Source organism: Mobula birostris, chromosome 6, assembly GCF_030028105.1.
Source record: "Mobula birostris isolate sMobBir1 chromosome 6, sMobBir1.hap1, whole genome shotgun sequence".
Taxonomy (NCBI): domain Eukaryota; kingdom Metazoa; phylum Chordata; class Chondrichthyes; order Myliobatiformes; family Myliobatidae; genus Mobula; species Mobula birostris.
In genome coordinates this window covers 192,239,062-192,254,977 of record NC_092375.1, presented here as the reverse complement: position 1 = coordinate 192,254,977, position 15,916 = coordinate 192,239,062, and the positions used below count along the sequence as shown (strand labels likewise).

The following is a 15,916-nucleotide window of genomic DNA, read 5'->3' as shown; positions in this document are numbered from 1 at the left end:
GAAGCAGGTGGGAACCTCGGACCGTAGAAGCAAAGTGTTAGATATGTCCATAAATACATCGTCAGTTGGTCTGCACACATCTTGGCCTTGTATTTTGTCTAGACCAGATACCCTCTTGAAGGATGCCCAGACTTTGGCCTCAGGGACAGAAATAACAGGTCACGGTTATCCCTTTTGGATTATTTGTAATCTTTGACTGGTAAATCTTATACATCTTATTTTTAAGGTAACTTAACCTTTAATTTTTCTTACTTCTCTTCTAATATTTGTGCACTTGTAATGCTACTGTGACACTGTAATTTCTTTTGGGATCAATAAGGTATCAATCTATCTATCTAATTATCTCGTAGATCCAGCCCACACCTCACTTTTAACACTGTGGGCTGACAATAGTTGCAGGCATGCTCTATGATTGTGTGGTTCTGAATCCAGTGTTGTTGCAGGTCAGTAAACTGGAGCAGGCAAGGACCAGAGCTGGCAGCTGGCAGCTGGCAACAGAAAGCAAGGCCCTGCTCACAGACTGTCCTGATGGGCTTTTGACTGTGATGATCAGAAACACTTAGAACCAGTTGAAAAACGCAAATAATTCAAAATTGTTAAACAATAAAAGTTAGGTTAATATTTAAAACCAATCTCAACTTATAAATTAACAAATTTTAAAAAACAGTATTTAGCATTTTAATGAAGGTTGGCATCCCTGTTTAAACGCATTATATCTGGTCCATTAGCTCAGCCCATTACGGGTCTGCCACTGGATATAGCACAAAATCAGAGGGGGATCTAACTTCCAGCATGTTCCATCATTCAGCATGCACACAGTCATACAGACCTTCTTTACAGGAGTAGCAACAAATCATGAGCATGATCCTGCCCAAAATCTGTAAAAGTGATGACCTCAAAGCTTCTGGGAAGGAAATATGTTACCGTTACTGTCCTGAATATTGTATTGAGCCATTCTATAATCCTGATCTGTATACTATTCCACTCACACAGAAACATAATGATTAAATCACAATTTCTATCATGATTTTAAGTATAGATATACCAAAATAAGCAAAATCTGGATGTTTTATGACTGAGGTGAACTGTTTTGTAAATTAAAAATAATATGTAAAATATTTTGAGTGGTTATAATAAATAATGGGTCTACATTCAACTGTTACTATAGCGATAATAACTATATTATAATTTATAACATGAGAGAGGGTAGAAAAACTGACATGGTAAATTAGCCATCCATTAAGTCACCAGAAAAAATAATTACTGGGGTGTGTGAAGGCTGGCAGTTCGATTTCACAAAGACAATCAATATTTGAGCTAAAATAGAATATTTAAAATCCATATTAAGATTTTAATTTACTTTGACAGGCATATGGAGGCTATGTCACAGCAATGATCCTTAGTTCTACAGAGAGAATCTTCAAATGCGGTGTTGCTGTGGCACCAATCACGGACTGGAAGTTATATGGTGAGTATACAAAAAACATATTGCAGATCCTTTCACATAAGCATTGGCTTATGAAATAAGCATTATTTCAATGTTGTGAAGTGCAAATTTCCCTACAATCTATGCCAACAAGGCGAGATCATCAGATATTTATAAACAAGAAAAAGTTGCTGTAAGTTCAGAGCGACATGCACAAAATGCTGGAGGAACTCAGCAGGTCAGGCAGCATCTGTGGAAATGAATAAACATGAGAGATTCTGCAGATGCTGGAAATCCAGAGCAACACACACCAAATACTGGAGGAACCCTGAGCTCTGCCCTTTCTGAACATCAGCTGGTCTAATTGTAAAGTCTAGTTACCCAAAAAGATAATGTGCAGAAAAATAATTCACAGTGCTCACTTTTTAATGAAGCATTGTGCTTTAATCTCTTTGTTGGCCACTAAATAGTTCATTCAGCTTTGAACAAGACATACACAAGGGAATGTATGAAGTTACATGGACAAAAAGGAACTTAGATAATGTGGAGTTTATTGGGTGTTCTTGATGGCCCTGCAGATAGCGAATGACACAGTGCTAGACTGACTCTTTCGTTGCCTGGACTCTTTCAATTTTGTGCTTTATATTGTGCTTACCACTTTTTTTTTTGCTGTTGGCATTTTTTTTGGGCATGGGGGAATTGAAGTGGTTTTTTGAACAAGTAATTGAGGTGATGATATAAATGCATGCAAGGTCGAGATTATAATACTGTACTATGAATCTCATATGTCATTGTACCATTGCTTCTACTTCTAGAAAAAGCTGAATGTTCATGAGAAATTCTGATGCCAGATATTTATCATCTTCCTCTTTGTCAGTAATTGCTGAGCTGGCATTACAGTTGATGATATATTTAACAGTTCACTCTAAATTCAGTCAGAGGTTATTTATTGAAATGAAACCAGATTTCTCAGTGGGACACTCATCAGTCTAAACAAACCAAGTTATATTACTCTCTGCTTTTCTTGCCATGCCACTTCAGCTCACAACTGACATTACCTTTGAACTTAATTTTCAATTTAAGTAATGGGTCAGAGACGTTAGAATTTTAAAGGTAGGTTCCAATGTATTTCTCTCCACTTTGCTGATATTTTTATTGTTAGTATTCATTGTGTATTGAGGAGGGCAACTAAAATCAAACTCAATTCTGCAACTATTCAGTAAGATACTGAGTATGACAACATTGAAGAATAAATTATAAATATCGACATAACTGTACCATGGTGTACTGATTAACATGGGGCAAGGTAACTGGATTACTGTAAGTCCTGAGAATTCGGTCCATTGCTTTTACCATAACTCACTCAGTATTTGGTTATATCATTATCCACAAATTAACTAACTAGAAGTGCAGGTACCTAAAGAAGAGTGAAACTTTCATCTGCTATAGAACATCACAACGGAGTCACAAAAACTTTAGCACAGGAACAGGCCCTTCGGCCCATCCTGTTCATGCCAAACTGAGGGGAAGTCAGACAGTATTGTTTTACATTAGTTAATGCACATGAAGACAGTTTGCAAATGTGGATTAAATTGATTTTCTTTTTCCTCTCTTCATGCAGCTTCTGCATTCACAGAACGATACCTTGGATTGCCGTCACGAGATGTAAATGTTTATCAAGTGAGTTCAGGAAGAGAAATGGACAGGAACCAAGTTGTTTGTTTTATAAGGATTGAAGTTCAAACTGCTTTCTGTCCAAAATCTAAAAGTGTCATTAAAATTTAGGCAATAAGCCCCATTAGTTCTTCCATGTCCCAGTAACTTAACACCGGACTGCTCCTGGTTAGTCCATTCCTACCTATGCATACAAATTGTCAGGGTACGATGGCTGTGATGGATAAGAAATTCATTCTCATCCATCCCAGGTACTACTGCCTCCTAAAGCTTCCATTAAGAAATTTGCAATTGCAACCACAATGCAAACATACAGTAAAGGGTTACAATTCCTTTAATAGGATGATATGACACGCTGATAGATATTTTATTGTTTAGACTAGGTGTTCCCAACCTGGGGTCCACTGATCCCTCGGTTAATGGTAAGAGTCCATGGCATAAAAATGGTTGGGAGCCCCTGGTGTTGACCATAGATTCCCTCTTGATAAATACGATCCCACCAAGCCATCTGAATGTATGTATTAAGCCACAATCCTGAAAGTAGGTCAGGGCTGGGACAGATTTCAATGTGGAAGCAAAAGCCATGTGCCACTAAAGTACCAACTCAAAAGGGGGAATGCTCCCTAATTTATTTTTCACTGCATATTCCATTCTCATCTTTATGATATGATCTGCAATCATAAATCACAAAAGAACACAAATAGGAGTTAAACTTCACCTCCGAAATTCAATATAATTAGCTTTAGAATCAAATTTAAGAAGGATAAATTTAATGTGCATATATTATTACTTCACAGATGGATCAGAACTAGAGTGAGAATTTCTATCCCATTATGATTAAAATTCATATTCCCAACTCATTCTGATTTCTTGCAGGAGTCGAGTGTCCTACAAAATTCCAATGAAATGAAGGATGTAAATTTTCTGATCATACATGGGACAGCTGATGGTAAGATACCATATATTGCTCACAATTAAGCATATCTCTTAGTTACGTCATTAAACATTCTACATTCTCTAGTCACCACTCCGATCACCCGCCTATTACTTCCCCCGGGTCCCCTCCTCCTTCCCTTTCTCCTGTGCTACACCTGCCTCTCCAATCAGATTCCTTCTTCTCCAGCCCTTGATCTTTCCCATCCTCATGGCCTCACCAACCACCTACCTTCCAGCTAGCTTCCTTCCCCTACCACCACTTTTTCATTCTGGCATTTTCACCCTTCCTTCTCAGTCCTAAGGAAGGGTCTCAGCCCAAAATGTCGACTATCTATTCATTTCCATAGATGCTGCCTTACCTGAGTTCCCTCAGCATTGTGTATGTATTGCTTTGGATTTCCAGCATCTGCACACTTTCTCGTGTTTAAAATTTAAAGTAATTCTAGCTTTCCTTTCTGGATGATGTTGTTAATGCCTGTGTCCAAGCTTTTGTTTGTTGAAGGCATAGCTTGTTTGGTGCCCAAACAACATGTCTCTTTATTGCATATCCACCAAAAACATAGAGTCATTATAAATAAACCAGTACCCATATGTCCCTCATCACACTTCTTAACTGGATCCAAAAATTATTTTGGGTTTGTAAAGTTACTCTCTCTCAAACAAGGACAACTAGAAGTAATGTAATTATATCTAAGAGAACATTCAAAGGTTTTGAGGAAAATTTTCGAGGTAGCAGGGGACAAAACATTTGGAGGGAACAGGGTTGATAATTCTAGAGGACATGCACCTTGAAAGATTATATTGACGGTAAAGGAACAAAAAGACCATTGAGAGGACGTTTCCTTTAGTGAGGGGGGGTGGGAGGCTAGGCACAGCCTCAGAATAGAGGTATGTCCTTTTCGAACAGACATGAGGAATTTCTTTGGCCAGAGGGTGATAGTAAGGACATTAAAGGGTACAGAGAGAGAAGGCAGGAGAATGGAGTTGAGATGGATAATAAATAACCCATGATGGATGGTGGAGCAGTATTGTTCTCATGTCTAACGATCTTATAGTATAAAAATGCCTGTTGAGACATAATCCTTTACTGGAAGCTTTAAGAGGTAACATACAGGAGGATTTGCTGAGAGAAGGTGATGTGCATATTAGTATGAAAGAGTTGATCACAGTTCTGGTGGTGAAAGTCTACTAGCAAGTAATGGTCTAGACTTTCCTCCAATATCCCTCCTGTTTTATGGTATTAAATAAAGCTAAATTGGTGCTTCCAGACTATTGCACTACTGATTACAAACCATTAGAAAAGCTTCCTGATTGCCTGACTGAGAGCCAAGATAAAAGTCCTAGTGGAAGACTAAACTGTCTTATTTTAATGAATTGAAAACTACACATATAATCTCTCCAGCCTAATTCCCCATCTTCTGGATACTCAAGCTATACAAATCATTAGTACCATTATATGAAATGAAAGGAGTGAAGAAAACTATTCCTGAAGTGGATGTTTGAAGTGAAGTGAAAGTAAGGAGGCATGGGATGCAAGGGGACATTGCTTTGTGGATCCAGAATTGGCTTGCCCACAGAAGGCACAAAGTGGTTGTAGATGGGTCATATTCTGCATGGAGGTCAGTGACCAGCGGTGTGCCTCAGAGATCTGTTCTGGGACCTTGACTCTTCATGATTTTTACAATGACCTGGATGAAGAAGTGAAGGGCTGGGTTAGTAAATTTGCTGATGACACAAAGGTTGGGGGTGTTGTGGATAGTGTGAAGGGCTGTCAGAGGACATCGATAGGATGCAAAACTGGGCTGAGAAATGGTAGATGGAATTCAACCCAGATAAGTGTGAGGTGGTTCATTTTGGTAGGTCAAATATGATGGCAGGATATAGTATTAATGGTAAGACTCTTGGCAGTGTGGAGGATTAAAGGGATTTTGGGGTTCGAGTCCGTAGGACACTCAAAGCTGCTACGCAGGTTGATTCTGGTTAAGAAGGCATACGGTGTATTAGCCTTCATCAATCGTAGGGTGAGTTTAGGAGCAGTGCTGTCAAGCCACATTTATTTAGCCATCAAGAGAAAATCTGCAGCTGCTGGAAATCCAAGCAACATACACAAAGCGCTGGAGGAACTCAGCAGGCCAGGTAGCATCTATGGAAATGAATAAACATTTGATGTTTCAGGCTGAGACCCTTCTTTGGGACTGGAGAAAATAAGATGAGAAGTCAGTGTAATAAGTTGGGGGAGGGGATGAAGTAGTACAAGATAGTAGGTGATAGTTGAAACCAAGAGAGATGGAGGGGTGAAATAAAGAGCTGGGAAGTCAATTGGTGAGAGAGATAAAGAAATGGAGAAGGGTGAATCTGATAGGAGAGGACAGAAGAGCATGGAAGGAAGAGAACATGGAGGAGCACCAGAGGGTGGTGATGGGCAGGTAAGGAGATAAGGTGAGAGAGGAAAATGGAAATGGGGAGTGGTGAAGGTGAGGGGGGCATTTACCAGAAGTTCATGAAGTTGATGTTCATGCCATCAGGTTGGAGACTGCCCAGACAGAATATAAGGTGTTGCTCCTCCAATCTGAGTGTGGTCTCATCGCAACAGTCGAGGAGGCCACGGAATGATATATCAGAAAGGGAAGTACAAACGTTTGTAAAATTAAAATGGGTGGCCACTGAGATCCTGCTTTTTCTGGGTGATAGGTGCTCAGTGAAGGTGTTTCCCAATCTACGTTGGGTTTCATCGATACACAGAAGGCCACACCAAGAGCACTAGATACAACAGATGAGCCCAACGTCCTGAATTGGAGAGAGGGAAGAGGTGTAGGGGATGTTTGCAAGGATAAGTGCCAGGAGGGAGATTATTATTTAACAATGCTCAATTTGGGTTTTGCCAAAACTAATTGAGTCTTGACGTTACGTCAGCTTTGATCCAAATATTAATAAGAAATTAATTTAACATACAAGGTAAGAATCAAGCATCAAGGCAGTTGTGGACCAAAGATTACATTAGAAAGCATTAGTAAAATTCAGTTCTGTCCTCTGACGGGGAAGGTATTCCACACCGGGAATCAAATGTCCACAAAAGGAAAATGGCTGAGCTGGTGGGAGGACATCAAAAGCTCAGAAACTACTTCATCAATATTAGAAACGTATCTAGGCTCACAACTTGCTAAAATAGCGAGTCAGGTGACGGAGTTATCCTTCCCGAAAACTTCCCCAGTCAGGAGTTTGACAGAATACTTAGAATTTGCCTGGATTAGCACAGTTCCAATATTACTCAAACACTTGGCACTCTCTCAGACAAAGATGCTGTCTTGAGTGATAGAATATCAACTGCTTCCACAACCAGTGGACAGCAGTCTTAATGTGTACTACCTGCCAAGTGAAACTTTGATGCCCCATATAACATCTCTCAAATCCACAATCTCTTGCTAGCAAGCAGCAGAACAGTGTCAGATGTTTTAGAATACCGTGACCTACTATTTTCTTCAACTGTCACAACCATCTTTGGTTGGAGATAGGTTGCCATTCTAATTCTGCAACCCATTGCTCAATGACACTCTGCCCATACTTTATCAGAAAGACTGCTGTGTTACACAAAATACTCCACCACCTTTCTCTTCCACATTGACTGGATAGATTGAATATTTCTTCAGGTACTTTGTCCACTGCATAAATCAAGAGGGAAGTGCCTGGAGAGATGGAAAACAAGGGCATGTTTCTGTAACTTGCACAATTCAGCCCAGTGAACCAGCAAACGATGTTTGCTGAACTAAGGTGGGTAAGATTACACACGGTATTCAGCTTGAATCAGCTAGGGGATTAAAAGACTCAAAACTTCTAAAACAAACATTCAACAGATTTATGTCTATCTTAATAACTTTGATAATTTAATAAATGTTAAAGTTGTGTATAATTAAATTAGGTTCATTAAAATCAACTTTATTAGCTGCAGTACAATCAGCTTTGATTAAATATTAATAAAAATATTTTATTTTTGCTTTATTACAGCAAATGTACATTTTCAACACACAGCAGAGCTGATACAACACTTGATGAAAGCTGAAAGAAACTACACTATGCAGGTATCATGTTTATAATACTTGTATACTGATATTAGGAGAATAATATTCAATAGTTTTAAATCACTGAACAGAGTAATCCTTTTAAATGCTGAGCAGGAGCATCAACATATTCCTCTGAGTTCTTAGACCATGATGTTCCATTACTTCATTTTATTTACATACTTAACCTGATAACAGTGGAAAGATTTTGGAGCCCATTACAGTATTAAGGATGAGGTTTTGGGGTATAAGAGGCACATGATAAAACAGGCCAAAGTCAGTATGCTTTCCTTAAGGGGAAGGCTTTCCTGACAAAGCTGTTGGAATTCTTTGAGGAAACAACAGACAGGATAGACAAAGGAGAGTCAGTGAATGTTATTTACTTAGATTTTCAAAAGGCCTTTGACAAAGTGTTGCACATGAGACTGGCGAAGGGTCTCGGCCCGAAACGTCAACTGTACCTCTTCCTAGAGATGTTGCCTGGCCTGTTGCGTTCACCAGCAACTTTGATGTGTGTTGCTTGAGTTTCCAGCATCTGCAGATTTCCTCGTGTTAGCATAGATAGATGATTAGCTGACTGGTAGGAGGCAAAGAGTGGGTTAGGGTTAATGTTGAGGAAGCATGGATTTGCAGAAGGACCTAGAATCAGAGAATGTGCAAAGCAGTGCAGACGAAATGCAGTTTAGGGTAGTGTATAGTCATGCACTTTAGGATGAGGGCATAATCTATTTTCTAAATGGGCAGCAGATTCAGAAATCAGAGGTGCCAAGGGACTTGGGAGTCCTTGTGCAGAATCCCCTAAAGGTTATCCTGGAAGTTGAGTCAGTCGTAAGGAAGGCAAACACATTATTAGCATTGATTTCAAGAGGACTAGAATATAAAGCAAGGGTGCAATGCTGAGGCTTTATAAGCCAGTGGTCAGACCGCACTTGGATTATTGTGAGAACTTTTGGGCCCTTTATCTAAGAAAGGATATGCTCACATTAGAGAGGGTCCAGAGGAGGTTCTGAAGAATGATCCTAGGAATGAAAGGGTGAATATATGAGGAGTGCTTGATGGCTCTGGGTCTGTAGTTACTACAGTTTATAAGGATGAGGGGAAGTCTCATTGAAACATATCAAATATTGGAAGGCCTAAATAAAGTGGATGTGGAGAAGATGTTTCCTTTGTTGGGAGGAGTCCAGGACAAAGTACACAGCCTCAGAACAGGACATTCGTTAGAACAGAAATGAAGAGGAACTTCTTAAACTAGTTTGTGCTGAATCTGTGGAATTCATTGCCACAGACAGCAGTGGAGGCCATGTCATGAGGTATATTTAAAGTAGAGGTTGATAGGTTCTTGACTAATAAGGGTGTCAAAGGAGAATGGATTTGTGAGGGATAAACCAGCCATGGAGAAATGGTGGAGCAGATTCAATGGGCCTACTTCTGTTCCTATCTCTTATAGTATTATTTCAGTTGTGTAATAGTATTAAAACACCAGATGTTAAAATTTGGTAAGTTACCCCACAAACTGCAGCCTTGGTGCTGGGGAAGGTAGAGTTAAGTGAAAGTGGGGAAGTATTAGAACTTCAGATTAAGCAACACCAACAAGAAGGAAGACAAGCTGATCTTTGAATTAGTCAAAGGGATCTACAACCTTAAAGTGAGATAAAGCTTAAGTACAGAACATTGAAGGAAGAGAATCTGAGCATTGATATGATGATCATTAATGACCAGACAATATGTCCCAGTAGGTAGGTTTCTTAATATTCTTTAAAGTGCCCAAAAATTGTTAACTTAATTTTGAATGACTGAAATATTAAGCAGGTGCAATGAATGTGGAGCATTAGACTATTTTTATAGTGTACTACAACAAAAAAAGGCCCTTCAGCCCATCTGTGTTGACCAAGTAGCATTCGAGTTTATCCATTTCCCTCTCAATCTATCCATGTGTCTTTTGAATGCCGTAATTAAAATAACCAGTGACAACTAAATTCTTAAATATGTTTCCTTAATCTTACATGGACAAATATAACTGTGGTGGAAAAAGCAGTATTTTCAAAATTGTTCTTAACTGTTTTTTCTTTAACAAAGTTTAAAGAGCACTTCACTTCCTGACCCCTGATAATCATAGAAAATAGGTGCAGGAGTAGGCCATTCGGCCCTTCGAGTCTGCACCGCCATTCAGTATGATCATGGCTGATCATCCAACTCAGAACCCTGTACCAGCCTTCCCTCCATACCCCCTGATCCCTTTAGCCACAAGGGCCATATCTAACTCCCTCTTAAATATAGCCAATGAACTGGCCTCAACTGTTTCCTGTGGCAGAGAATTCCACAGATTCACCACTCTCTGTGTGAAGAAGTTTTTCCTCATCTCGGTCCTAAAAGGCTTCCCCTCTATCCTCAAACTGTGACCCCTCATTCTGGACTTCCCCAACATCGGGAACAATCTTCCTGCATCTAGCCTGTCCAATCCCTTTAGGATTTTATACGTTTCAATCAGATCCCCCCTCAATCTTCTAAATTCCAACGAGTACAAGCCCAGTTCATCCAGTCTTTCTTCATATGAAAGTCCTGCCATCCCAGGAATCAATCTGGTGAACCTTCTTTGTACTCCCTCTATGGCAAGGATGTCTTTCCTCAGATTAGGGGACCAAAACTGCACACAATACTCCAGGTGTGGTCTCACCAAGGCCTTGTACAACTGCAGTAGTACCTTCCTGCTCCTGTACTCGAATCCTCTCGCTATAAATGCCAGCCTTTTTCACCGCCTGCTGTACCTGCATGCCCACTTTCAATGACTGGTGTATAATGACACCCAGGTCTCGTTGCACCTCCCCTTTTCCTAATCGGCCACCATTCAGATAATAATCTGTTTTCCTATTTTTGCCACCAAAGTGGATAACTTCACATTTATCCACATTAAATTGCATCTGCCATGAATTTGCCCACTCACCTAACCTATCCAAGTCACCCTGCATCCTCCTCACAGCTAACACTGCCGCCCAGCTTCGTGTCATCCGCAAACTTGGAAATGCTGCATTTAATTCCCTCATCCAAGTCATTAAATATACAATGACGTGAGCCCTGATGAAGGCTCTCGGCCCGAAACATCGACTGTTTATTTATTTCAATAGATGCTGACTGACCTGTAACTCCTCCAGCATTTTGTGCGTTTTACTCTGAAATTCCAGCATCTGTAGAATATCTGTGTTTATGACATACAGGAATTTTGTTAATTGGCAGAATCTCTTATTAAATTCTAATCATTCTAAACCCATGTGTGGTCACATTTAAAATACATTAATATGTTCTTAACAACATTTCATCATTTCTTACCCAATACTCCTTTACTTGTGAGACAGATTTACCCAGATGAAGGCCACTTTATTACAGATGAAAAAAGCAAACGGCATATGTACAGTGCAATCCTCAACTTCTTCAGGGAGTGCCTCAAGCAAGAAATGCCTGTATTACAGAAAGAACCAGAGGAGGATGAATAAAATGAGGAACAATTCTCTGAGGATCTTTGTAAAGACAAAACTAACAGTCTGGAACACTCAAAACCCCGCATCAAATACCACTGTTAGTGGAAATGTGGAAGTGAGAGGGCAACTACAAGAAATTTACAGGAACAGCACATTATAGAGATTACAAATCTGATAACTGGCAAAAAGGACTTGAAAATCATGTGCCAGGTCCAAGATTATCTGAAAAGGAACAGCAAAACTGTTTTGGGAGCGCATCAAATCGTTAGTACACCTTAAAAAAGCAGAATTCCAATTGTGCAAATGTCACTTACACCTACAGCTTTTATGCATGTGTGTTTTATTTGGCCTCACTACTGTATATGTTAATAATAACTGAAGTATGAACAAACATTGAAAATGCACATATTTATTTTATTTTTAATTTTGTTCTATCATTTGCACAAAATGTGGCATAAAATTATTATGTGCATCCTTTTGTCAGACATTGTGATTTGCAGATTTAAAACCAAGTTCTCTTTATATCATAATAAATAAATAGAATTTATACAATTCTCTTTAGAGTCAGAGTCATAGTCATAGAAAACTACAGCACAGAAACAGGCCTTTCGGCCCATCTAGTCTGTGTAAAACTATTCAACTGCCTAGTCCAATTGACCTGCACCCAGATCATAGCCTTCCGTCTGTTCAAATCTCATGTAATCAACCCCACAGCCACCACTTGCACTGACAGCTCACTCCTCACCCCAACCACTCTCTGAGTGAAGCAGTTTCCCCTCGTGTTCCACTTAAACATTTCACCCTTCACCCTTAAACCCATGACTTCTAGTTCTACTCTCACCCAACTTCAGTGGAAAAACCCTGATTGCATTTACCCTATCTATTCTCCTCATAATTTTGTGTACCACTCAATATTCTATGCTTCAGGAAATGAAGTCCTGCCCTATTCATCCTTCTCCTACAACTCAGGTCCTCAACTCCTGGCAACATCCTTGTAAATTATCTCTGAACTCTTTCAACCTTATTTACATCTTTCCTCCAACTTAGGCCTCACCAGTATCTCATACAATTTCAAAACAACATCCCAATTCCTATACTCAATACATTGACATTATGAAGGCCAATATGCCAAAAGATTTCTTTATGATACTATCTACCTGTGACTCCACTTTTGAGGAATTATGGACCTGTACTCATCAATCCTTCTGTTCTATCACACTGTATACCCTCCCACTCAATGTGCAAGACCTACTCTGGTTAGTCCTCCCAAAGTGCAACACTTCACAGTTGTCTGCTTTAAATTCCATCTGCCATTTTTCAGCCCATTTCTCCAGCTGGTCCAGATTCCACTGCAAACCATGATAGTCATCCTCACTGTCCACTAAAGCCCCCATCTTGGTGTCATCTACAAATCCGGTGATCCAGTTAACCACATTATCATCCAGATTGTTGATATAGATGATAGACAGCAACAGACCCGGCACTGATCCCTGTGGCTCACCACTAGTCACAGGCCTCCAGTCAGAGAGGCAACACTCAACTACCACTCTCTGGCTTCTTCTGCAAAATCAACGCCCAATCCAATTTATCACCTCCTCTCGAGTGCCAAGTGATTGAACCTTCTTGGCCAACCTCCTATGTAGGACCTTGTCAAGGACCTTGCTGAAGACCATGAAGACAACATCCACTACCTTGTTATCGTCAGCTTTCCTGGTAACTTCCTCAAAATACTCTACAAAATTGGGTATACATAAATTACCACACATAAAGTCATGTTAACTATCCCTAATCAGTCCCTGGCTATCCAAATACCTACATATCCGTTAACTTATAGTACCTTCCAATAACTTTCCCATCACTAATGTCAGGCTCACCAGCCTATAATTTCCGTTCTTATTCTTAGAGCCTTTCTTAAACAGCAGAACAACATTAGCTCTTTTCCAATCCTCTAGTACCTTATCCAGGGCTAAGGATCTTTTACATATCTCTGAAAGAGCCCTTGTAATTTCTGCACTAACCTCCCACAGGGTCCAAAGGAACACTTTGTCAGGCCCTGGGAATTCATCCACCCTGATTTGCCTCAAGACAGAAACCACCTCCTCCTCTGTAATCTGCATAGGGTCCATGACCTTGCTGCTCTGTTGCCTCAGACCTATAAATTTTGTGTACATTTCCCAAGTAAATACAGATGTCAAAATTCCATTCCAAGATTTCTCCCAACTCTTTTGACCCTACACATAGATTACCACTCTGATCTTCCAGAGGACTAACTTTGTCCCTTGCTATCCTTTTGCTCTTAATATATCTGTAGAAGCCCTTGGGACTGTCCTTTACCTTGTCTCATGTCTTATTTCAGCCCTCCTGATTTCCTTCTTAAGTGTTCTCTTGCATTTCTTGTACCCAAGTACCTTATTTGTTCCTACCTGCTATATCTGCTATGCATTATCTTATTTCTAAAATAGGGCCTCGATATCTCTGGAAAACCAAGGTTCCCTAAACTTGTTATCCTTACCTTTTATTCTGACAAAAATATACAAACTCTACACTCTCAAAACGTCACTTTTGAAGGCTTCCCTCTTACCAAGTATATTTTTGCCAGGAAACAACCTGTCCCAATGCACATTTGATAGATTCTTTCAGATAGCATCAAAATTGGCCTTGAAGCTAATGTCATTATAATCTCTAAATGCAAAGTGTTCCCCCATCCCATTTCATAATAGGAGATCTAGTATCACACTCCCTCTAACAAGGACTTCTATGTGCAAATTAAGGAAACTTTCTTGAAAACATTTGACAAACACTTTCCCATCCAGCCATTTTACAGTATGAGTCACAGACAATACGTAGAAAGTTAAAATCATCTACTATCACAACCATATATTTCTTAACTGTCTGCGACCTTTCTACAAATTTGCTCCTCTAAATCCCATAGACTTTTGAGTGTTTTATAATATAATCCCATTAATGTGGTCATGCCTTTCATTTTCCTCAATTCTACCCATAAAGCCTCACTAGACGAGCTCTCCAGTCTGTCCTGACTGAGCACTGCTGTTACAACGTAGAATACCTTTGCAAATACAGCTGTGGTATTGTCTGTCACGATTTGTCACTGAGTTACTGACAGTTTGAAAATCAAAATTTTCTATACTTCAATTGTATCTAACAATATAATATTTTTCAATTTAGCAGAGATCAGATCATCATCTGGCATGAGAACTTTCATAGAAACATAGAAAATAGGTGCAGGAGTAGGCCATTCGGCCCTTCGAGCCTGCACCGCCATTTATTATGATCATGGCTGATCATCCAACTCAGAACCCCGCCCCAGCCTTCCCTCCATACCCCCTGATCCCTTTAGCCACAAGGGCCATATCTAACTCCCTCTTAAATATAGCCAATGAACTGGCCTCAACTGTTTCCTGTGGCAGAGAATTCCACAGATTCACCACTCTCTGTGTGAAGAAGATTTTCCTAATCTCGGTCCTAAAAGGCTTCCCCTCTATCCTCAAACTGTGACCCCTCATTCTGGACTTCCCCAACATCGGGAACAATCTTCCTGCATCTAGCCTGTCCAATCCCTTTAGGATTTTATACGTTTCAATCAGATCCCCCCTCAATCTTCTAAATTCCAACGAGTACAAGCCCAGTTCATCCAGTCCTTCTTCATATGAAAGTCCTGCCATCCCAGGAATCAATCTGGTGAACCTTCTTTGTACTCCCTCTATGGCAAGGATGTCTTTCCTCAGATTAGGGGACCAAAACTGCACACAATACTCCAGGTGTGGTCTCACCAAGGCCTTGTACAACTGCAGTAGTACCTTCCTGCTCCTGTATTTGAATCCTCTCGCTATAAATGCCAGCATACCATTCACCTTTTTCACCGCCTGCTGTACCTGCATGCCCACTTTCAATGACTGGTGTATAATGACACCCAGGTCACGTTGCACCTCCCCTTTTCCTAATCGGCCACCATTCAGATAATAATCTGTTTTCCTATTTTTGCCACCAAAGTGGATAACTTCACATTTATCCACATTAAATTGCATCTACCATGAATTTGCCCACTCACCCAACCCATCCAAGTCACTCTGCATCCTCCTCACAGCTAACACTGCCGCCCAGCTTCGTGTCATCCGCAAACTTGGAGATGCTGCATTTAATTCCCTCATCCAAGTCATTAATATATATTGTAAACAACTGGGGTCCCAGCACTGAGCCTTGCGGTACCCCACTAGTCACCGCCTGCCATTCTGAAAAGGTCCCGTTTATTCCCACTCTTTGCTTCCTGTCTGCTAATCAATTCTCCATCCACATCAATACCTTACCCCCAATACCGTGTGCTTTAAGTTTAC

At 40.1% G+C, this 15,916-nt stretch overlaps 1 protein-coding gene and 1 long non-coding RNA gene across 2 annotated transcripts in view; one reads left to right on the top strand and one right to left on the bottom strand.

Annotated features, from left to right (window-relative positions):
- The window catches only part of LOC140199671 (inactive dipeptidyl peptidase 10-like), a 928,450-nt gene extending 916,871 nt beyond the window's left edge, over positions 1-11,579 (top strand). The window contains exons 22-26 of the mRNA XM_072262134.1: positions 1,369-1,468; positions 3,048-3,106; positions 3,977-4,049; positions 8,039-8,112; positions 11,442-11,579. Of these exons, the coding sequence (XP_072118235.1) occupies positions 1,369-1,468; positions 3,048-3,106; positions 3,977-4,049; positions 8,039-8,112; positions 11,442-11,579 (444 nt within the window). The remainder of the gene's footprint in view (positions 1-1,368; positions 1,469-3,047; positions 3,107-3,976; positions 4,050-8,038; positions 8,113-11,441) is intronic.
- The window catches only part of LOC140199672 (uncharacterized), a 77,061-nt gene that overhangs the window by 669 nt on the left and 60,476 nt on the right, over positions 1-15,916 (bottom strand). Inside the window, exon 3 of the long non-coding RNA XR_011886462.1 lies at positions 11,416-11,544. This is a non-coding gene — a long non-coding RNA (uncharacterized lncRNA). The remainder of the gene's footprint in view (positions 1-11,415; positions 11,545-15,916) is intronic.